The following is a 23,389-nucleotide window of genomic DNA, read 5'->3' on the forward strand; positions in this document are numbered from 1 at the left end:
AGCTGAGGAAGAGGCTATTGAATTCATTGTTGTTGTTGAATAGTGTCTCTTTATGTTCCCATGGACCATAACAGGCCAGTACTGTCCATGGTTTTCTTGGCAAAGATACTAGAGTGGTTTCCCATTTCCTCCTCAGAAGTTAAGTGACTTGCCCAGAGTCACACAGCTAGTAAGTGTCTGAGTCCAGATTTGAACTCAAGTCTTCCTGACTCCAGGTCCAGTGCTCCATCCACTGAGCTATCTAGCTGCTTCTGCCACTGAATTTCTACTCATCCTTTAAAGCCCAACTCAGATGCTTCTTCCTCCTTGAAGTCTTTCTGGACCTCCTGCTCCATTGCTAACTTTTTCAACTTAGACATCTCATGGCTGTTGTTTTGTATGTCTCAAATGTGTTTGTGAATTATCTTATTTTATGTGTATGTGTGTGTGTGAGTGATTCCACTACTACACTCTAGACTCCATGAGCTCCGAAGTCCATATCTTGTCTAAACTTTGAATATCTTCCAGTGTGTAGCATAGTGCTCCATGTGTAGTAAGCCCCTAATAAATATTTATTCAATTAAATAAATTTGTGTGGAAATTTAGTAAATGCACAAAACAGCTTGGAGTTCAGACTTCAAGAAAGGTAGAAGGGGGCAGCTAGGTGGTACAGTTGGTAGACCACCAGCCCTAGAGACAGGAGGACCTGAGTTCAAATCCAGCCTCAGACACTTACTCACTGTGTGACCCTGGGCAAGTCACTTAACCTCTATTGCCTTGCCAAAAAAAAAAAAAAGAAAGAAAGAAAGGTAGAAGGGAAGTTTAAGTTTCTTAAAGATGCCAAAAAATGCCTGGTTTTGTGGCTCTTCTCTCCTCTTCCTTTTTCCATCTTTGTTTGCTAAAATAAGTCTGTCAGGAAAGAACATTTTGATTTATATTCATGTTTTGTAATTCCTCTCCCATGATGAAAATCTACTGTAGTTATTTACTGCAAAGAGGGCTATACTATATGAAGAATCAGTCTAGTTCTTTGTGAGTAGCAAATAATAAAATTCCTTTCATTTTTTTTTTTACAAAGAAAGGGATAAAACCCCCAAAATTCTGGATTTAGACTAATAGATTATCATTGTTGTAGATATTCATGATGAGAATACAAACACTTAAGAAAAATTATGAAACATTGGCTGGATATTGAAGAGGGGAAGATTCCTTTGGAAAGAAATCAATTCAATAACCTTTTTTTTTTAATTACATCCAAAAAACAATTTTTAACATTTGTTTTTTAAAATTTCAAGTAGCAAATTCTCTCCCTCTCTCCCTTCCCTCCCCCTCATTGAGAAGGCGAGCAATTTTATATAGGTTATACATGTGTAGTCCTCATGCAAAACATATTTCCATATTAGTCATGTTATAAAAGAAAATACAGACCAAAATAATAATAATAAAATCTACAAAAATAAAGTTAAAAAAACGTATGCTTCAGTCTTCATTCAGATTTCTGTCAGTTCTTTCTCTGAAGGTAGGATAGCATTTTTCATCAAATCCTTTGGAATTGTCTTGGATCTTTGTGATCATCATACAGTGTTGCTGTTACTGTGTACAATGTTCTGGTTCTGCACACATGACTTTGCATCAGTTCATGTAAGTCTTTCTAAGTGTTTCTAAAAGCATCCTGCTTGTCATTTCTTTTGGCACAATAGTACTCCATTACAATCATATACCACAGTTTGTTCGACCATTTCCCAATTGATGGACATCCACTCAATTTCCAATTCTTTGCCACCACAAAGAGAGCTGCTATAAATATTTTTGCCCATATCGGTCCTTTTCCTTTTTTTTTTTTTAATCTCTTTGGAATACAGACCTAGTAGTGGTATTGCTGGGTCAAAGGCTATACACAGTTTTATAAAGCCCTTTAGGCAAAGTTCCAAATTGTTCTCCAAAATGGTTTGACCAGTTCACAAGTCCACCAACACTGCATTGGTGTCCTGATTTTCCCACATCCCCTCCAACATTTGTCATTTTCCTTTTCTGTAATATTAGCCAATCTGATAGGTATGAAATAGTATCTCAGAGTTGTTTTAATTTGCATTTCTCTAATCAATAGTGATTTAGAGCATCATTCATATGACTATTTGTAGCTTTGATTTCTTCCTCTGAAAACTGCTTATCCATATCTTTTGATCGTTTATCAATTGGGGAATGACTTGTATTTTTATAAATTTGATACAGTTCTCTATATGTTTGAGAAATGAGGCCTTTACCACAGAAACACTGTAAAAAATTTTTTCTCCAGTTTTCTGCTTCTAATCTTGGCTGCATTGCTTTTGTATAAAATCATTTTAATTTAATGTAATCAAAATTATCCATTTTATACCCTGTAATACTCTCTCTTGTCTGGTTATAAATTCTTCCCTGATCCATAGATCTGACAGGTAAAGTTTTCCATGCTCTGCTAATTTGCTTATGGCATCATCCTTTATGTCTATACCCGTTTTGACCATATCTTGATGTACATTGTGAGAAGTTGATCTGTACCTAGTTTCTGCCAAAGTGCTTTTCAATTTTCCCAGCAGTCTTTGTCAAGTAGTTCTTGTCCCCAGAGCTTCGGTCTTTGGGTTTGTCAAACCCTAGATTACAATGGTCATTTATTACTGTCTATTGTGTACGTAATCTATTCCACCTATTTCTTAGCCAGTACCAGATTGTTTCAATGATTAGTGCTTTATAATGCTGTTTGGGATCTGTGTGGCTAGACCACCTTCCTTCACATTTGTTTTTTCATTGATTCCCTTGATATATATTCTTGACTTTATGTTCTTCCAGATGAAATCTGTTACAATTTCTTTCTAGCTCTATAAAATAATTTTTTGCTAGTTTGATATGACACTGAATAAGTGAATTAATTTAGGTAGAATTGTAGTTTTTTATACTGGCTTGGTCTGCTCACGAACAATTAATATTTTTCCAGTTGTTTAGATCTGTCTGTATTTGTATGAAAAGTAATTTTGTTCACATAGTTCCTGGATTTATCTTGGCAGGTTGATTCCCGAGTACTTTATATTGTCTGCAGTTATTTCAAATGGAATTTCTCTTTCTATCTCTTGCTGCTAGACTTTGTTGGTAATATATAGAAATGCTGATAAGTTACATGGGTTTATTTTATATCCTTCAATTTTGCTAATGTGAATGATTTCAGCTAGTTTTTTTAGTTGGTTCTCTAGGATTCTCCAAGTTTAACATCACATCATCTGCAAAATGCTAGTTTTGTTTCCTTATTGCCTGTTCTAATTCCATCATTTTCTTTTTTTTTCTCTTACTCAATTATTCAGCTTGCATTTCCAGTACAATATTGAATAATAGTAGCAATACTGTGCATCCTTGTTTTACCTCTGCTTTCACCCTTGATCTTATTGTGAAGGTTTCTAGCTTATCCCCATTACATATAAGGCTTGCTGCTGATGGTTTTAGACAGATACTACTTATTTTAAGGAAAGCTCCATTTATTTTGATGCCCTCTTGGTGTTTTTAATAGGAATGAGTGTTTTAGTCTGTCAAAAGCTTTTGCCATGACTATTGAGATAATTATATGATTTTTGTTTGTTTTGTTATTGATATGGTCAGTTATGCTGACTTTGTTATTCAGTCGTCCTACTCTAAGTGACTTCGTTTGGGATTTCTTGACAAAGATACTGGAGTAGTGTGCCATTTCCTTTTCCAGCTCATTTTACAGATGATGAAACTGAGGCAGACAGGGTTAAGTGACTTTCCCAGGATCACACGGCTAGTAAATGTCCAAGGCCATATTTGAACTTATGAAGATGAGTCTTCCAACTCCAGGCCCAATACTCTATTCACAGAACCACCTAGCTGCTCCCAATTATGCTGATCGTTTTCCTAATATTGAACCAGCCTCACATTCCTGGTATAAATCCCACCGGCTTATATAGTGTATGATCTTTGTAATATATGGCTGTAATCTCCTTGCTAGTACTTTATTTAAAATTTTTGCATCAATATTCCTTAGGGAAATTGGTCTACAGTTTTTCTGTTTTTTGCTCTTCCTGGTATAGGCATCAGCAGATAGGATTCATCTGCCTGTTTTTCTACATAGTTTATGTAGCATTAGAATTAGTTGTTTTTAAATGTTTGGTAGAATTCACTTGTGAATCTTTCTGGTCCTAGGGACTCTTAAGGATCTAATTGTTGGTTTGTTCAATTTCTTTTTCTAAGTAAGGGTTATTTAAGTATTCTATTTCATCTTCTGTTAATCTGAGAAATTTATATTTTTGTAAATATTCATCCATTTCACTTTGATTGTCAGACTTAATTGGCCTGTAATTGGGCAAAATAGTCCTTAATAATTACTTTAATTTCATCTTCATTGGTGGTAAATTCACTCCTTTCGTTTTTGATACTGGTAATTTTTTTTTAATCAAATTAACCAATGGTTTTATCTATTTTATTGGTTTGGGGTTTTTCCCCATAAAACCAGCTTTTAGTTTTATTGGTTCAATGGTTTTCTTGTTTTCAATTTTGTTAATCTGTTCTATGATTTTCAAGATTTCCAATTTGGTGTTTATTTTTTTTTTAAATGCAATTTATTTATTTAACATATTTGGTTTTTAGCATTGATTTTCACAACAGTTTGAATTACAAATTTTCTCCCCATTTCTGCCCTCCCCCCCCACTCCAAGATGGCTTATATTCTGGTTGCCCTGTTCCCCAGTCAGCCCTCCCCTCTATTACCCCCCTCCCCTCTCATCCCCTTTTCCCTTTCTTTCTTGTAGGGCAAGATAAATTTCTACGCCCTATTGCCTGTGTATCTTATTTTTTAGTTGCATACAAAAACTTTTTTTGTTTTTGAACATCTGATTTTAAAACTTTGAGTTCCAAATTCCCTTCCCTCTTCCCTTCCCACCCACCCTCCCTAAGAAGTTGAGCAATTCAACCTAGGCCACACATGTATTATTATGTATAACCCTTCCACAATACTCATGTTGTGAAAGGCTAACTACATTTTGCTCCTTCCCAACCCATCCCGCTTTATTGAATTTTCTCCCTTGACCCTGTCCCCTTTCCAAAGTGTTTGTTTTGATTACCTCCACCCCCATCTGCCCTCCCCTCCATCATCCCCCCCCTTTTTATTTTTTTTTATCTTCCTCCCTCTTCTTTCCTGTGGGGTAAGATACCCAACTGAGTATGTATGGTATTCCCCCTCAGGCCAAATCTGATGAGAGCAAGGTTCACTCATTCCCCCCTCACCTGCCCTCTCCCCTCCTCCCATAGAACTGCTTCCTCTTGCCACCTTTATGCGAGATAATCCACCCCATTCTATCTCTCCCTATCTCCCTCTCTCAGTATGTTACTCTCTCATCCCTTAATTTCATTTTATTTCTTTTAGCTATCTTCCCTTCATCCTCAACTCACCCTGTGTCTGCTCTCTCTCTTTTACATATATATATATACACATACATACACATACATACATATACGCATAGATACATACATACATACACATTCACTTATATATATATACATAAACATATATATATGCATATATATATACATATATGCATATTCCCTTCAACTACCCTAATACTGAGGTCTCATGAATCATACTCATCATCTTTCCATGTAGGGATGTAAACAAAACAGTTCAACTTTAGTAAGTCCCTTGCAATTTCTGTTTCTTGATTACCTTTTCATGCTTCTCTTGATTCTTGTGTTTGAAAGTCAAATTTTCTATTCAGTTCTGGTCTTTTCACTGAGAAAGCTTGAAAATCCTCTATTTTATTGAAAATCCATATTTTGCCTTGGAACATGATACTCAGTTTTGCTGGGTAGGTGATTCTAGGTTTTAATCCTAGCTCCATTGACCTCCGGAATATCGCATTCTAAGCCCTTCGATCTCTTAATGTAGAAGCTGCCAGATCTTGGGTTATTCTGATTGGGTTTCCACAATACTCAAATTGTTTCTTTCTGGCTGCTTGCAGTATTTTCTCCTTGATCTGGGAGCTCTGGAATTTGGCAACAATATTCCTAGGAGATTTCTTTTTGGGATCTATTTGCGGAGGCGATCGATGGATTCTTTCAATTTCTATTTTGCCCTGTGGCTCTAGAATATCAGGGCAGTTCTCCTTGATAATTTCCTGAAAGATGGTATCTAGGCTCTTTTTTTGATCATGGCTTTCAGGTAGTCCAATAATTTTTAAATTATCTCTCCTGGATCTATTTTCCAGGTCAGTGGTTTTTCCAAGGAGATATTTCACATTGTCTTCCATTTTTTCATTCCTCTGGTTCTGTTTTATAATATCCTGATTTCTCATAAAGTCACTAGCTTCCACTTGCTCCAATCTAATTTTTAAAGTAGTATTTTCTTCAGTGGTCTTTTGGACCTCCTTTTCCATTTGGCTAATTCTGCCTTTCAAGGAATTCTTCTCCTCATTGGCTTTTTGGAGCTCTTTTGCCATTTGAGTTAGTCTATTTTTTAAGGTGTTGTTTTCTTCAGTGTATTTTTCAGTATTTTTTTGGGTCTCCTTTAGCAAGTCATTGACTTGTTTTTCATGGTTTTCTCGCATCCTTCTTATTTCTCTTCCCAATTTTTCCTCTACTTCTCTAACTTGCTTTTCCAAATCCTTTTTGAGTTCTTCTATGGTCTGGGGCCAGTTCACGTTTTTCTTGGAGGCTTTGGTTGTAGGCTCTATGACTTTGTTGTCTTCTTTAGGCTGTATGTTTTGGTCTTCTTTGTCACCAAAGAAAGAATCCAAAGTCTGAGACTGGATCTGGGCGCGTTTTCGCGTCCTGGCCATATTCCCAACCAACTAACTTGACCCTTGAGTTTTTCAGTGGGGTATGACTGCTTGTAGATTACAGAGTTCTATGTTCTACGTTTGGGGGGGAGGTGCCAGCTCTGTCAGAGCCGCACTCCTCCTTCCCCAAGGACCCCCAGTCCAGACTGGGCTCAGATCTTCGGCAGGCTGTGCACCCCTGCTGTGATCCGCCACTTAATTCCTCCCACCAGGTGGGCCTGGAGCCGGAAGTAACAACAGCTGTAGCTGCCCCACCTCCGCTGCCCCGGGGCTGGAAGCCGAACCGCGAACTCCTTCCACTCCCGCAGCTTTTCCCACTAACCTTCTCCGCAGTCTTTGGTGTTTGTGGGTCGAGGGGTCTGGTAACTGCTGCAGCTCACATATTCAGGGCGCTAGGGCCCCCTCTGCCCGGCTTCTGGTCTGGATCGTCCACGCCGCTCAGGCTGGGGTCTGCTCCACTCCGTTCCCAGCTCCCAGCTCCCAGCTCCGTGTGGAATAGAGCTCACCCAGAGACCATCCGGGCTGTCCTGGGCTGGAGCCCTGCTTCCCTCTGCTGTTCTGTGGGTTCTGCCGTTCTAGAATTGGTTCAGAGCCATTTTTATAGGTTTTTGGAGGGACTCGGGTACGGAGCTCACTCTAGTCCGTGCTTACCAGCTGCCATCTTGGCTCCGCCCCCCCCCCCATTTGGTGTTTAATTGAATTTTTTTTAGCTTTTTTTAAAAGTTGCATGTTCATTTCATTGATCTGCTCTTTGTTTCATTGATGTAGGCATTTAGAGATGTAAATTTTCCTCTTAGTACTGCTTTGACTACATCCTATAAATTTTGGTGTGTTGTTGAATTGTTGTCATTTTATTTAATGAAATTATTTATTGTTTCTATGATTTGTTCTTTGACCCCTTTTCTCAATGCATCCCTCTTTCTCATCCCTTTATTTATTTATTTTTGGGTATCATCCCATCACAGTCAACTCATACCCATGCCCTATGTCTATTGTACTCTTTCGAACTGCCCTAATAATGAGAAAGTTCTTAGGCATTATAAGAATTGTCTTCCCATGTAACAATGTAAACAGTTTAACCTTATTGAATCTCTTAAGATTTATGTTTTCCTGTTTACCTTTTTATGCTTCTATTAAGTCTTTATTTGAAAGTCAGATTTTCTATTCAGCTTTAGTCTTTTCATCAGGAATGCTTGAAAGTATTCTATTTCATTAACTATCCATTTTCCCTTCTGAAATACCATACTCAGTTTTGTTGTGTACATGATTTTTTGGTTGTAATCCTAGTTTCTTTGCCCTTGGAATATTATATTCCAAGCCTTCTGATCCTTTAATGTAGAAACTGCTAAATTTTGTGTTTTCCTAATTGTAGCTCCATGATATTTGAATTGTTTCTTTGTGGCTGCTTGCAATATTTTCTCCTTGACCAGGAAGCTCTGGGATTTAACTATGATATTCCTAGGACTTTTCATTTTGGGATCTCTTTCAGGCGACTCAGGAGATCAATGGATTCTTTTAATTTCTGTTTTACCTCCAGATTTTAGGATCTCTGGGCAATTTTCCTTGATAATTTCTTGAAAGATGATATCTAGGCTTTTTTTTTGTTGTTGTTGATTGCTTTTAGATACTCTAATAATTCTTAAATTATCTCTCCTTGATCATCATTTTTCCAGGTAAATTGTTTTTTCAATGAACTAGTTTACATTTTCTTCTATTTTAAAATTCTTTTGATTTTGTTATATTTTTTCTTGATGTCTCATGTAGTCATTACCTTCCACTTGCCCAATTCTAATTTTTAAGGAATTCGTTTCTTTGGTGAATTTTTCTATATCTTTTTCTATTCAGCCAGTTCTGCGTTTTAAAGAGATCTTCTCTTCGGCAAATTTTTGTGCCTCTTTTCCCATTTGGCCTATTCTGCTGTTTCAGGTGTTATTTTCTTCAGTATTTTTTTTTTTGAGCCTCCTTTGCCACGCTGTTGACTTTTTTTTATGATATTCTTGCATTACTCTCATTTCTTTTCCCAATTTTCCCTCTCCCTCACTTATTTGATTTTTAAAATCCTTTTTGAGCTCTTCCACTAATTCTTTCTAGGCCTGAGACCAATTTACATTTTTTCTTAGAAGCTTTGTATGTAGCTCCTTTGACATTGTTATCTTCTGAGTTTATGTTTTGATCTTCCCTGTTGCCATAGTAACTTTCTTTGGTCAGGTTCTTCTTTGTTGCTGTTGTTTGCTCATTTTTCCAGCTTATTTATTTTGACTTGTAACTTTATGTTAAAATTGGGTTCTGCTTAGTTTCAGGAAGGGGAGGGAGAAGACAGTCCCAAACTATAGGTTTTTCATGCTGCTGTTTTCAGAGCTAGTTCTGGGATTCAGTATCTCAGTTCTCCCACAGTGGTAAGATCTAAGGAGTAGTGTGGTCTCACTGTTCTGCTGGCCTGTCCACTGGTCTCTGAGTGACCACAGGCACTCTTTTACTCCCTGAAACTCTGAACAGGCTCCCTGTTCCTGCTAGTGCTCCTGCTTACCCAGAGACTGCATCCTAGAACCATATGTGGGCGTTGCAACAAAGTCGTACACCCAGTGCCCGAAAATAGACCTTTGTAATCTCCTTCTGACCAGTTGTCCAAATCTCTTACCATCTGTAGCCTGAGACCTTCCCCAATTCAGTCAACCCTAAGGCCTGCTGCTGACTTGCTGGGGCATGGCCTGCACTGGACTGCACTCCACTGTCACCCCAGTGAGACAGACCTTTCTTTCCAGCTTTATAAGTTGTCTTGAGCTGGAAAATTGTTTTACCCCATCCTTTTGTTGCTCCTACTGCTCCAGTATTTATTTTGAGGCTTTATTTTAAAGTTGTTTGTAGGGAAATTTGGGAGAGCTTAGGCAAGTCACTGCCTTTACTCTGCCATCTTGCTCCCCTTCCTCAACAAACATTTTTTTAAGTACCTACAATATATAAATACTGCTGGGTGCTCATGATACAAAGACAAAAATAATATAGGTCCTGCCTTCAAGGAGCTTTCTTTGTACCTGGGGAGTACAACATGTGCCAGCACATAAGTAAAATTTAAATATGTGTGTGTGTGTGTATGTGTGTGTGCGTGTGTGTGTGTGTGTGTGTGTATATATATATATATATACACACATACATATATACACACATATATATATACACACACATACACACACACACACACACACACACACACACACACACATATATATATATAAAATAATTTTAAGAATAAAAGTCTTAGCTGGAAGCAGAAATGTGGGTGTGTAAATGTGAAGGAATATCAGGAAAGACCTCACGTGAGTTGTCGCAGCTTACCTGTCCTCTGAAAAAAAAACTGGATTCTGTAAGGCAGAGAGGTGAGTAGGGAATTCATTCTAGACATGAATGGCAACTTGTTCAAAGGCACAAATATAAGAAATTTTTGTGGACAGAAAACAACCGGCAGTGTAATTTGATTGGAACAGAGACTATTAAGGAGGGGTGTGTGAAATACAGTGGACAGTGCTCTGTAGGATGTCCCAAAAGTGTTAGTGGCGTTTTACACTTTAATATATTTTTATCACCATTTTCCCTTTATAATTTTTTTAAAAAAAGAAATGTTATCATTTGCTACTCACAAAGACCTTTAGTTTCATTCTTCATGAAGCTTTAGTAACTTAAAACAGCAGTAAGAGTCCTTTAGGAATGCCAGTACTGGATCAGCAGAGCCCCCTGTGGTTGACCCTGAGCATTTTAGGGAGCTCCAGAGTTCTGCTCTTCAGGGAGCCTCATGATTAAGCCATGTGTGGAATATAAGTACATGTGTAAACTACATAACAGACTATAACCTTTTTTAGGGTTGACTTCTCTTTCCACATTATGGTTTCTTGCTTAGTATAGTCTTTCTAATTCTTTCCCATAGGCACAGTGAGAAGATTCCTAGAAATTCATGGGGAAACCATTGAAAAAGTAGTATTTGCTGTCTCTGAGCTTGAAGAGGTATTTTACTAATTGTATCATATGGTCAGAACTCTTAAGAAAATAAACAATTGTCTTGTGATAGTGTTTGTGTTATTGAAATGAATTTGTAGTGCTGATAGAGATGCACCCTAAATATCTTAATATTTAATACTTTTGCCCACTGAATAGGACTACAAAACACCTATTGAAATTGAATGAAATTTTGTCTGGGTAACATTTTGACATTTTAGCTCAATGATTTTAGGAAACGCATCAGTTCAATTTCAGTTTGAACTGGTTTATTACTTTTTAAATTTAATTATAGCTTCATTCATAGTTAAATTAAAAAATTAGTATTTGATTTTGGGTCAGCTCAAAGTTCAGCAGATTAGCTTAACTAATTGTCACTTTTACTTAATGATCAGTTTGTTTCAGGTCCCTGCTATAGAATTCATAGATAGAAATAGAAATATATATTCATACATAATATACATGCACACAAAAATATATACATATATCGATGTGTACACTCATGAATGTGCCGATGTATTTCAGTCTTCCCCCCCCCAACTCCCACGTTAATTGACTAGACATAATATGAAAGCATTGGCCATGTCTGCTTTGAAGAAGTTACTTGTTTTCACAAGCTACTTTCCTTCCTGTTCACAGGCCACCTACAGAAAGCTGCTGCCTTTATATTTTCCAAGGTCATTAAAGGAAGAAAGCCAGTCTTTGCCATACCTTCCTGCAGATATTGGAAATGCTGAAGGGGAGCCAGTAGTACCAGAGCGACAGATCAGGATAAGTGAAAAACCAGGTGCCCTAGATGGTGAGTTGAACACTTAGCTCTACCTTGGGAACATCTGTTATCTATGAATCAATAAAGAATTAGAAGTGAATAAGAAAGGCAACTTAATGGCATCACACTAAGCTTTGGATCCAACAGAAAGTTCAGAGTTCTTGGTTATATCTGTCTTTGTGACTTAGACTGGTATTGTGAATCCTGTCTTCTTAAAGAGACTGCATGATTGTTGTCATCTGGGAGCTGTATTAAACAGGATTACCATAAACCTCAGAGTTGAAGTGCTATACGAAGGAGCAAATTGTCAATTTTATATTCTTCTTTTTTAGATTAAAATTCTCAGCACAAAGTAACTTTGGCTTCATAATTGGGTCAGAACTTTAAAAGTATATTCTATCATGCAGGTCTGCTAGTTTTAAAAAGTCCTTCTTTATTTTTAGCCTGGTTTATGTCCCAGTCATTTTATCAACACAAATGTTGCTGTTACAGACAACCTAGAAGAGGAAGATGAGGGCTTGGGTGCCGATCTCTCCTTCATTGGGTCTCACGCTTTTGCTCGAATGGAGGGAGATGTTGATAAGCAGAGACGACTGATTCTTCAGGGACAGCTCTCAGAGGCAGCTCTGCAGAAACAGCATCAAAGAAAGTAAGACTAGTGCATCATATGTGACTGGGGGGGCCATCCCAAAGATACATACACATATCGCCTATTCTTGTTTAGATTTGCTGTCAGTGAGAAAGAAAGTAGGTAGTGAACACTGTCAGACACTGTGGTGAGGTCAGGATTTTTGGTAACCTAGGAGAGCTCCGTTTCAGTTGAGTGGTGGGGGTGAGAGCCAGATTGTGAGAGGTTAGGAAGTGAGTCAGGGTGAGGAGGAAGACCAAATACTAGTTATCTTATCTTCTCACAGAACATGTGAATTCTCTTCACCGTCCAGTGTAGAGAATGCAAAATTACTCTCTCCACACAACAGAAAAATGCTTTTCCTGTCCTTTGTTACATGCACCTTCCCTGACCAAGAGTCTATTATTCCTATTTCTCATATTAGGACCCGGCACCCTGAATGCTGTTCTCTGACACCAACTTCTTCATTAGCTATTACTTTTGATACCTGATTTCCTCTTCAGAAGCCCCTACCTGCAATCAGCAGCAGGGCTAAAAAATACCACCCCATGACCTTCAGGCTTCATTTTCTTCTCAGAGCTTCATAATCCACACAAAAAAAACATTTTCTAAATTCCTTTTTGGCAACGTAGTTTATCCCTATAGTAAGTCACCAGAAATGGATATTTTGTGGGGGGGGGTAGGGGTGGGGAGGGAGATTAGATTTGACAGATTTCTGGAAGCTCTGTCACATCCCCTTTAAACACTGGGATGACAGTAGACATCCCTGTTGCATGTTATCCTGGCTACATAGGGCTTTTGTACTATCTCTCACCACCCATCATATGCCTCTTCTTCCTGTGCCCGGTAGCATGTCTCTCCTTGTTGAACCTGTTCATCCTCCTTATCATCTCTGAACACCATGAGAAATGATTTCTTCCTCGAGGGGTCAGGTCTACCCTTTTATAACCTTCAAACATCCAGTGGACTTTCCTCCTTCTTTGTGTTGTATTTTCCTACCCTCCAGACTCCCAACATTGGTCTGGATCCTCTTCTCCCTTTTCACATTCTTTTTCCTTGTTGTTTTCTTATTTAAGCACTTCCTCCATTCTTTCGTTCTCCCTGATCCCCAATAAGCTGAAGAGTAGAGGAGCATTCCTTCATTTCTTTCTCACAAGTAGATCTTAACCTAGCAGCATTGCATAATGGAAAGAGTTTTAAACTTGACCCAAGAGACTTGAGAATTTGAGTCCAACCGTTGATATGTATCTATATGACAAATCAACTTCAGCTTCTTTATTTGTAAAATGACTATAATACTTGCAACTGCTTCACACATTTTCCAGGTAAAAGGCTTTGCAAACATGGACGTGTTATATAAATGTGTGTTGTTATTTTCCCAAAAGAGTTACTAAAAACACATCTACACTTACTAACCTTCATCTTTTTGCAGTCTTTAAGAGGAGGTATTTACTTGATGAATAATAGCTAGCATTAATATAGTGTTTTTATGTTTGAAAAGATGAAACAGGAAAAGGAAGGCATTCACAAGTAATTTTCTATAGCAGACCAAATCTTCAATATGGATCTCTGTAAAGAATCTAAGATCCCATTGTTCTGTTGTTCATTATAAGAAATTATGCAACTGGAGAAAACGTTATGCAACCTTAAAAGCCATTCTCAAACAACATGCCTTCTGTGCATATGTGATCATACATGCTCATGTTATGCAGTGAAACAGATGCAGTCATGGAAATGGCTTTGTTCGTTATCAGGTAAGGCATCAAACAGAGAGACATATTCACCAATGACATGCAGCAGCAGCGTGGATAAACCATCTTGTACAAAAACAAAAGAGAGGTTCTGACTATCTCCTCCTCTTTTTGAAGTATGCTATTTGGGCGTTAGAGCCAGTCTTTTCCTTAGATGTCCAGCAGAGAGGACACGAAAAGGGATCTGTCTCCCTTCACTCCTGACACCACCGGTGACTGCACACTTGGGAGAGGGCATGTGCGAATGCCTAGATGACCAAACCTTGAGTCCCTGGCCTCCTCTTCTGCTTTTCCTCCCCCAATCCCAGGTGGTAGTAATAGTAGTAATAATAATAAGTAACAGTATGTTAAGTGCTTTATAAATATCTCATTTGATCCTCCCAACAACCATGGAGGCAGGTGTTTTTGTGATCCCCATTTTACAGTTGAAGAAACTGAATTAGGTAGAGGTTAAGTGACCTGTCCAGAGTCACACAGCTCGTAAGTATCTGAGGCCAGATTTGAACTCAGTTCTTCCTGACTCCAAGCCCGGCCCTCTATCCACTGCATCTTGGCAGCTGTCTTGTGATCCTGAGAGTTCAAGAGCTCCTAGGTCTAGGTGCTTGTTGCCAGCAGGAGGTGATTTTTCACAACAACTTCTTATAGAAGAAAAGGTGACCATACCAGGAAGATACCATAGACAGACAGAAGGACTGAGAAAACCCCCACCAGACCTTGCTTACCAAAAGAGCTGGGCTTGTGAGCTGTGTACAAAGCCCATGTCAGAAGTGAAAGTCAATCAGCACTGAGTATGTGCCACTTTTGATGCCGAGTCTCGTAAGTCTCAGGAATCTTTACTTTCCAAGGTTAAGATAATAGAGGCATTCCTTATTGTTTTGTGTTTTATGTATTTGTCTGATTCTTTTGGGTGATAGAGGAATGAAATGACTACCCTCTCCCTGGAGGGAGGGAGAGACCTACATTAAATGAAGGGGATCACTTCCTTGACCATGAATCTTGATGATTGCCTCAAACCAAGTCCTTCTCAGTTACCTCCATAGTTACCCAAGAGATAAGCCTAGTTACCCAGAAAAACTAAAGTGGATAAAAAATAAATATGGCCTAGATTATGACATGCAGTTAGATTAAAGGTGACCATAGAGTATCAGCACTTATATCTTTTTATTTATTTATTTATTTTTGGTTTTCAACATTCTCTTTTATGAGATTTTGAGTTTTAAATTTTCTTCCCCTCTCCCCTTCCCAAGATGGCATGCAATCTGATACAGGCCATATGTGTACAATCATAAAATATTTTTCCACATTAGTTATGCTGTGAAGAAGAATTAGAGCCAAAGGGAAAAAACACGAGAAAGAAAAAAGGGAAAAAAAAGGAAAAATAGTCTGCTTCACTATGCATTCAGACTCCATAGTTCTTTCTCTGGATGTGGATAGCATTTTCCACCATGAGGCTTTTGGTATTGTCTTAGATCATTGTATTGCTGAGAAGAACTAGGTCTATCAAAGTTGATCATTGCACAATGTTGCTGTTACTATGAACAATATTTTCTGGCTTCTGCTCACTTTTCTCAGCATCAGTTCATGCAAGTCTTTCCAGGTTTTTCTGAAGTCTGCCTGCTCATCATTTCTTATGGAACAATAGTATTCCATTACTTCAGCACCTACATCTTGGACACATAAGTGGAGATTGAACTCAAAATGGGCCCAGAATTGAATAGTAGGATCCCACTAGGGCAATCTCAAAGGACATTAAAGAGTCCCAAAGTGCTTGTTACCCCGAAAACTGATACTTCTCGCTACACTATTTTCCTGGGAATACTCTTATTACAACAAATTGCGGACCATCAGAATCATAATAAAACTTAATTGCAGGTATCCCCAAAACTAACAGATACATCCTAAGTATAAGCAGCAGAGAGTATTTTACCACTGTTGACTTACTAGCAAGAAGTGACAAGGAAATAACGGTATGTATGACTAGTAAAGTGGGTGGCCTTGAGTGTCCACAAAATATCAAAAGAATCAGAGGAAGGCCTATAACTCATTAAGTGGTTCCTGCAGGACTATGAGCCTCTTGAGAGCAGGGACTGTTTTTGTTTTGCTTTGGTTTTTTGTGCCTTTCTTTGTATCTTCAACACTTGGCGTGTGGTAGGCACTTAATAAATGCTGGTGAGTTGACTGACTGCTTGCCTTACAAAAAAGTGTGAACTATAGAAGTAGAAGAACTACTTGTACCAAGGACATAGAGCTCTTTATCTAAAGCTGGTAGGGCCCTTAAGAAGATAGCCAGTCTATCTCTTAACTTTACAGGTAAAGAAACTGAGGCTGAGAGAAGTTAAGCAACTTACCAAGGGTCCAGTGATAATAGGTGGCACTTTTTTCACTGCACCATGGATCTGTTGAAGCATCTTATAAATCTCAGTCAAACCTAAGTCAATTTGGTGTTTTAAACTAAAAGCATGGAATGGAGTTCTTTGGATCTGGATCATAGACTTGTTTCTAAAGCGGCTTCAACTAAATCAGTTTTAGACAAATAGGTGTTATTTAGGATCTCCTGAGAAAATGCTTTTATCTGGGTAACCCATTTATAGATTAACAACCTTGATATGCTAAACGTTTTATAAATCCAGAAAATAAATGGTAATTTCTAGTGTTTAATGGTGATGCACATTGTTACAGATGAACCAAGGCGGTTCATACAAAAATGTATTTTTTCATCATTGTTCTCAGAATTTACGTCTCAAAGAAAATAATAATGAAATCACCTTGTTGGATGCTGAACTGTAATATCGACTGTTAACCTTAGTATGGGAGTATGTGGAAAGAGAGTTTTAGGAGAAGACTCTAAAGACTTACTTGTGGTAATCATGCACAATTTAACATATACATAATAAAATAGTCATTTGGATCTGTGATCTCATCGGTGTAAATATTCCTTTCAGCGATGTAAGTGTAGCAAGTCCCTCTGGGCCTGTCTGTTCCATATAACTATTATCTGCACCCTCCCATAAATTCCTCTCAGAAGGTATACTCAATGTGCTAGATGCCTTCCTTGTTTGCTTGACATCACATGGAGCACTCAGGCTGTCTGTCTCTCATCATAAAACCAGCTCATCTTTATCCACTCATACATTTCTTTGGTGATTCCTTTACTCTGTTTCTCTTTCAACATTTGTAGTCTGTTACAGCCTACTCAATTCAGTTCAGCCTTTCCCATTCCAGTCTACCCCCCCACACTGCTACCAAAGTAATTTTCTTTGAATGCAGATAACACCCTGACACTCCAGTACTCAGTCAGCTCCAGTAGCTTCCTGTTGCCTGTCGGATAAAATATCAACTTCTCTATTTAGTTTTTACTGACATTTACACCCTTGCTCCAGAAGATCTTTTTAGCCTCATTGAACATTAGTCCCTTCTTGTGCTCCACAATAGAGCCAACCTGGCTTTCTATTTTTCCTTTTCTTCACACTTGACACTTAGTCTTCCTCTCTATGCCTTTGCAATAGCTGTCTCATGTCTATCATGCTCTCTCCTCATAGAATTCCTTTTTCTTCAAGACTTAGTCCCTGCATAGCCTATTCCATAAAGCTTTTTTTTTTTCTTCAGAGGGGAAGACAGGGCCATTGAGGTTAAGAGACTTGCCCAAAGTCACACAGCTAGTAAGTGTGTTAAGTGTCTGAGGCTGGATTTGAACTCAGGTCCTCCTGATTCCAGGGCCGATGCTGTACTCACCTTGCCACCTAGCTGCCCCTGTAAAGCTTTTTCTGATGCCACTGGCTCCTAGCACCCTCCCTTCCAGCTAATACATGCTTATTGATAGGTTGTAGACTATAGTGTGCAGTATCTCATAGTTGTGCCATGCTGATAGAATATTAATATTAAAATTATAGTTTGGGTTCATCAGCATTTTCCAAAAGTGATCCAGCCCTCCCTTCTCCTGTTTAATTTTATGCCCAGCTCATCCATTTTTTTCAGTATCTGCCCAAGCAGATATAATTATGGACAAGTTCCATAGGTTGTCCATACAACTGCATGTCGCACTCCGAGTAATAGGGTATCTCAACCCTCTTGGCTTTTCTTATGACAAGCCATACTCTCTTGAATGATTTTGAATTTCATCCATCACACTCTGCATTATTCTAGGCCTTGATGCAGCCAATATAATTATCATCCATAAAAAGAATCATAGAATCATCATCTGCAAGGGATCCTTCTTCCATGTAACCTTGACATACTCTTGGTGAAAATGCACATCCCTGTTTTATGATTCATCCAATATTAACAATTAGAAGGGTTGTTGAACAAGGTTATCTGTTATATATGGGAGAAAACTGGTTGGAAAGGAAAATCTTTAAGATGGTGTTTGGCTCTATCAAATCAAATTCCTATAGTCACTAAACAATATCAGAGTACTTGACATATTTCATATGAATGTCTTCCCTAAATATGTGTCTGAGATACTGTGTTACTCAATAAAAAGTACTATTATTAGTAGGTTATTTATGTAAATTATATAAATTAGAATAAAAACCTATCTAGGCCTTCCCTTCTTCCCATCAAAAGGAACATTGATTGTATAATAGTTTAAAATTATTGCATTAAGTAAATGTTACTGCCCTTTATCATGTCACAAATTTCATAAACTTTTGAAGACAGTTGAGTGAACTCTCACCTTTCTCTTCTCTACATGACATGATCATTATAGAGGCTACTTTTAAACCTAGCCATTTTTTATATTTCAGAGTCCTCCCAGTTTCCCAAGACTTTCATAACATCATAATGCAAATGGAAAAATACCCTATGATACATTTCTGTTTGTGTACCCAGAAAAGTACTTGCCTTAAAAATACAAATGCTAGTCCTTTACTAAGTTATGTTTCACTTGAATTTCACTATTGCATGAAGCTTTTGTTGCCGTAAATTTGTACATAACCAGCCTCTCCATCTTCTGTTAGGTTCAATAGACTTTCTGGTTAACATCACATTTATATTTTACCAAATGGATCTGTTCATATAAAAATCCTTAATTTCATCTTCACTTTGGTGTTTGTTTTTTTAGTATGCTTTAATCATACAGAACATTAAAAGCCTCTAGATGGCACTAGCAAATAGCTTCATGCGATACTGCCAGTATATTCTTGGGTTCTTTGAAGACCTCAAAAATAGGAAAACTTGTTACCATCTTCAACTTAAAAGTTAATAGTTAAGGTGAATTTCTGGTCTTCCATTTGTGTGTTTTTCCTATTTCAAAGTTTTGAGATTACAGAATGTCTATATTATAAATCTCTTCACAGTTATTATTTTTATGTGCTAATTTGAGTGAATAGCTGACTGTCCCCTCTTCCTTGAATTCTCTCCCTCTTAATCTCTGTCTCCTGGGTTCCAGCTCAAATCCACCTTATGCAAGTATCCTTTCCCAGCCACCTTAATCCTAGTGCCTTCTTTCCAAGATTATCTGCAGTTTATCTTGTGTATATTTTGTTTGCATTTTTCTCCCCCATTAGACTGGGAGCTCCTTGACAGCAGAGACTTTTGACCTTTCTGGCTCCACTGCTTAGCACAGTGCCTGACGTCGAAGTAAGAGATGTTTGATAAATGCTTCTGGACTTCCTGACTGACAGCCTCTCTGCGCTTCAGCTTGATCATCTGTAAAATGAAAAGGCTGAATCAGATGACCCTTTATGTCCCTGCTAGTTCTAAATCCTACAGTCAAGCAAGCATTTATTAAGTACCTACTGTGTGCCATATCACACAGTTGCTAAAGAGAAACCATAATTTCTCTTAATAAACATTGTATTTTGCCTTTTTAAAGAAAAACTGGTTTTAAAATGTCATTGATGTTAGGAATTCCCAATGAGGACATTCCTTTTTATCAGTATAAATTGGTATCTGCTTTGCCTAGAGCCTGGTGGAGGTAAGTAACTTGTCCAGGGTGATAGGACCAGCATATGTCAAAGATATCATTTGAATCTAGATCCTCCTCACTTTGAGCCAGGCTCTCTGTCCACTAAGGCCCAGCATCTATAACTGGGTGCCATTTACTGCAAATAAGGAATCTTCTAAAGTATTTGAATACACATTTTATACTACCATTGGCCTAGAATGAGTTGCCATATTTTACATAATTATAACTTCAAATAGTGCTTCATGCTAATCAAGACACAGCTGTAATAGGTGCTTAATAAATGTCATATTTGAATAGCAATGATATTTGATGTTGACCATATCTGAGTAGATTATCCCAAATATTTTCTAATTTCCTAAAATGTAAACTTTTTTCTATCTCTAAAGTAAATTAGTAATATTCTTAAAAGAAATGAATGTATTTTATCATTAACAGGACTTGATTGGGCCACTCAACAAATGATCTTTTTGTCAGAGACCGGTAGTATTCGGTTTGCTTCACTACTTTTAAACTTAATGACATTTAAGTCCAAAACATCATAAATCACACTTTGTAATGTATCATATGTATTTCTCCACAAGACTTAACTAAGCACCATTTCTTTTTAACAGCTGAAGGAATTACGCATGTTATCTTTAAATTCACAGCGAATAAATCTAAGTTCCTAGTAGTTTTATCCATTTGTATTGCTGATTAAGTGCATGATTTGGGGCAAAATGTAGTTACTTCCTAGCACTTAATTTCTCTATCAGCAAAATGGGAATCATTTTTCTTGGTAATAGGATTTTTAGACTCTCAGCTGAAAAGTATTCTGTGTCATCATTTTTCCCTTCCATTGACACTTCTTGGCAGTTTCAAGAGCCTGATGGCTCTGGTTTGCATCATTTGTCACTTTAGAGACTAGAAACATGCCGAAAGAATGATCCTTTGGCCAGAATTTGTCCCTAGGCCATTTAGCCTAGCTCTCAACTTATTTTAAAATCATTTTGTTGCTCTACCTTTTAATTTCTCACTTTCTGTCAGTGGCCTTATAGCAGCTGGATCTAGCAGCTGGAAGAAATGGGCTTATATTGCACTAGTATTAATAATATCATTGTTTCTACCACACTAAGAAATATTGTTCAGAACTGCTCATCTAAATATCCACTTTTAAAGTTGTTCACTAGTTACTGTCTCTGTGAATAGTATCTAGTGTAGTATATGACATTGTACGAAGGAAAATGTTAGCTAAAACTCAATAAAGTTTTCTAGGCAAGTAATAGAAGCCAGTCTGTATGGATTAATATTTTAGTGACTGAGCTCATCATTGTGAGTACTCCCTTCAGCTCATTTCATTGCCTACCAGCCATGCTATCTCATCTCATTTGATGTTTGTCCATGTCCTCCTTTCCAAAGGGGATTTGCCTGACGGGTCTTCTAGATCTTTTAACATTATATGGGTACCACTCTAGCACTTGGATTGTCTATCACTTGGTTTATCTGTCATTTTCTAATCAGATACTTCCTATATAGTATTTTTTATTTTATTATTGGTGATGTGTTATAGACAACTTGTGCCTGGACTGCATTTCTCTCTATTGCCCTCCTCTCCCTGCCCCTTTTTTTAGTAACTTAAAAAAAATTGTTCTTCCCTCTATGCTCCATTAAGCAAATTTTTTCAAAACCTCAAATTAAATTGCTCAACATACACACATGCGTATATACGCACATACACATGCCTATCTATGCATACATATTCGTGTATATATAGAGGCTCAATATATGTATGATCAGTTACTGTTTCTCCAGTTATTTTGGTCTGTCTTTATTTCTGCAAATAGTGTTTCATATAGTTAAATTCTTATAATCCCTGTTTGAATCTGGGAAAATATACCCTCAACTATTTTAAAGCTTCTGCATTTATTTTGAATGGGATTTTTTTTCTAACTCTTTTTGCTGGCTTTTCTTGAATATAATATAAAAATGTTGATAAACGGCGTGGATTTATCTTATATCCCACAACTTTACTAGTTATTATTTCAATTAATGTTTTAGTTAATGTTTTCATTAACTCTCAGTGGTCCTATAAACAAACCATCATGTCATCTGAAAAAAAGTGATAATTTTATTTTCCCTTTGCCTCTGCTCATCCCCTCAGTTCCTTTTTCTTGTCTTAATGCTATAGCTAGCATTTCTAGCTCTTTATTAAATAGCACTGGTATTAATTAGGGTTTCCTTGCTTTTCCCTGATCTTATTGGAAAGGCCTCTAACTTTTCTCCATTATGTAGAATGTTAGCTTTTGGTAGAGTGGGAGGATGTTGCACTTAAACTAGTCAGAGGACCTGGATTGGAATTTTAACCTTTGTGACTTGGGACAAGTCACCTTCTCTGGCTCTGTTTCCTCATTTGTAAATGAGAGTGTTGAACATATGACATATCAGATGTCTTCATACTCTGATACTCAGATCCCAAAATCACTTCAATAAAACATCAGAGTTTTGATTTTTCTAAGGAATATTTTTTTATTAGCAATTTGATCAGGGCAGAGGGAAGCATTTAGTTGAGGGAAACATTTGTAAATTTAGTATGTACTATTATTGGGTATATTCAAACTAACAAGAATATATCCTTTATTTCTCTAGTTATAATCGCTGGCTGTGTCAAGCAAGAGCTGAGGATCTATCTGATATTGCTTCTTTAAAAGCCTTGTACCAAACAGGTAAGTTTAGGTACATGGTGGGTTATTTCGATCTCAGCATGTTATTTGATTATTAACTTTTTTCAGGTCTTCCTCTAGTTTATCTCTACAGTGTTTAAACCGTATACCAAATTTTCATGTATCATTTTGACCCTAAAATCAGATATGGCCTGCAAAATGTACTTTAGTCCAGCTAATAGTTACTGGCTGGTACCAGTATTTATCTTCTTAGTCAACCAGACCTGATTCTCGTTTTTTCCTTCTGTTATTCATGGATTCACAAGATTTAGGATTGGAAATGTGTTCCTGTCTCTCTGTATACCTTGTATGCTCAGATTCTTATGAAAGTGAATAGTAAGGTAATAAGAATTGTACTACAAAGTAAAGACATGCTGTCTTTAGAAATGGTGTTGTTGTATGGTGAAAAGAGCAGTACATCTAAAGTCAGAAGATGCAGATTCAAATCTCCCTTCTGCTACTTACTAGCTGTGTGACCTTGGCCCTTAGTTTCTTTTTCTAAGAAAAGAGGTATTAGAATCGATTATATCTAAAGGCCCTTCTAGTGCTTAAATCTGTGATCCTTGGCCAATTCATATTTTTTGTCACTTTATGCATTTTTAAGGAAAATAGTTCCCTTAAATAAAACACTATTCAAATATGAAAAGTAACATTGTATAGTGGAGAGTCAGCCTTGGAGTCAGAAATATCTGGGTTCATATTCAGCCTTTGACATTATCGTCATCATCATAGCTAGTATTTTTGTGGCTTCCGTAATGTGCTGGGCACTGTCCCCACAATAGCCTTAAGAAGGAAGTACTGTTGTTTTGCCCGTTTTATAATTGAGGAAACTGAGGAAATACAGGTTCAGGAACTTGCCCAG

General features: G+C 37.5%; 1 protein-coding gene across 3 annotated transcripts in view; it reads left to right on the forward strand.

The window, feature by feature from the left end:
* Window positions 1–23,389, forward strand: part of GDAP2 (ganglioside induced differentiation associated protein 2) — a 72,301-nt gene that overhangs the window by 12,196 nt on the left and 36,716 nt on the right. For all 3 annotated transcript variants that reach the window (XM_036767006.1, XM_036767007.1, XM_036767008.1), the window contains exons 6-9: window positions 10,711–10,787; window positions 11,418–11,577; window positions 12,040–12,196; window positions 22,454–22,530. In XM_036767006.1, the coding sequence (XP_036622901.1) occupies window positions 10,711–10,787; window positions 11,418–11,577; window positions 12,040–12,196; window positions 22,454–22,530 (471 nt within the window). The remainder of the gene's footprint in view (window positions 1–10,710; window positions 10,788–11,417; window positions 11,578–12,039; window positions 12,197–22,453; window positions 22,531–23,389) is intronic.

Source organism: Trichosurus vulpecula, chromosome 7 (assembly GCF_011100635.1).
Source record: "Trichosurus vulpecula isolate mTriVul1 chromosome 7, mTriVul1.pri, whole genome shotgun sequence".
NCBI classification, from domain to species: domain Eukaryota; kingdom Metazoa; phylum Chordata; class Mammalia; order Diprotodontia; family Phalangeridae; genus Trichosurus; species Trichosurus vulpecula.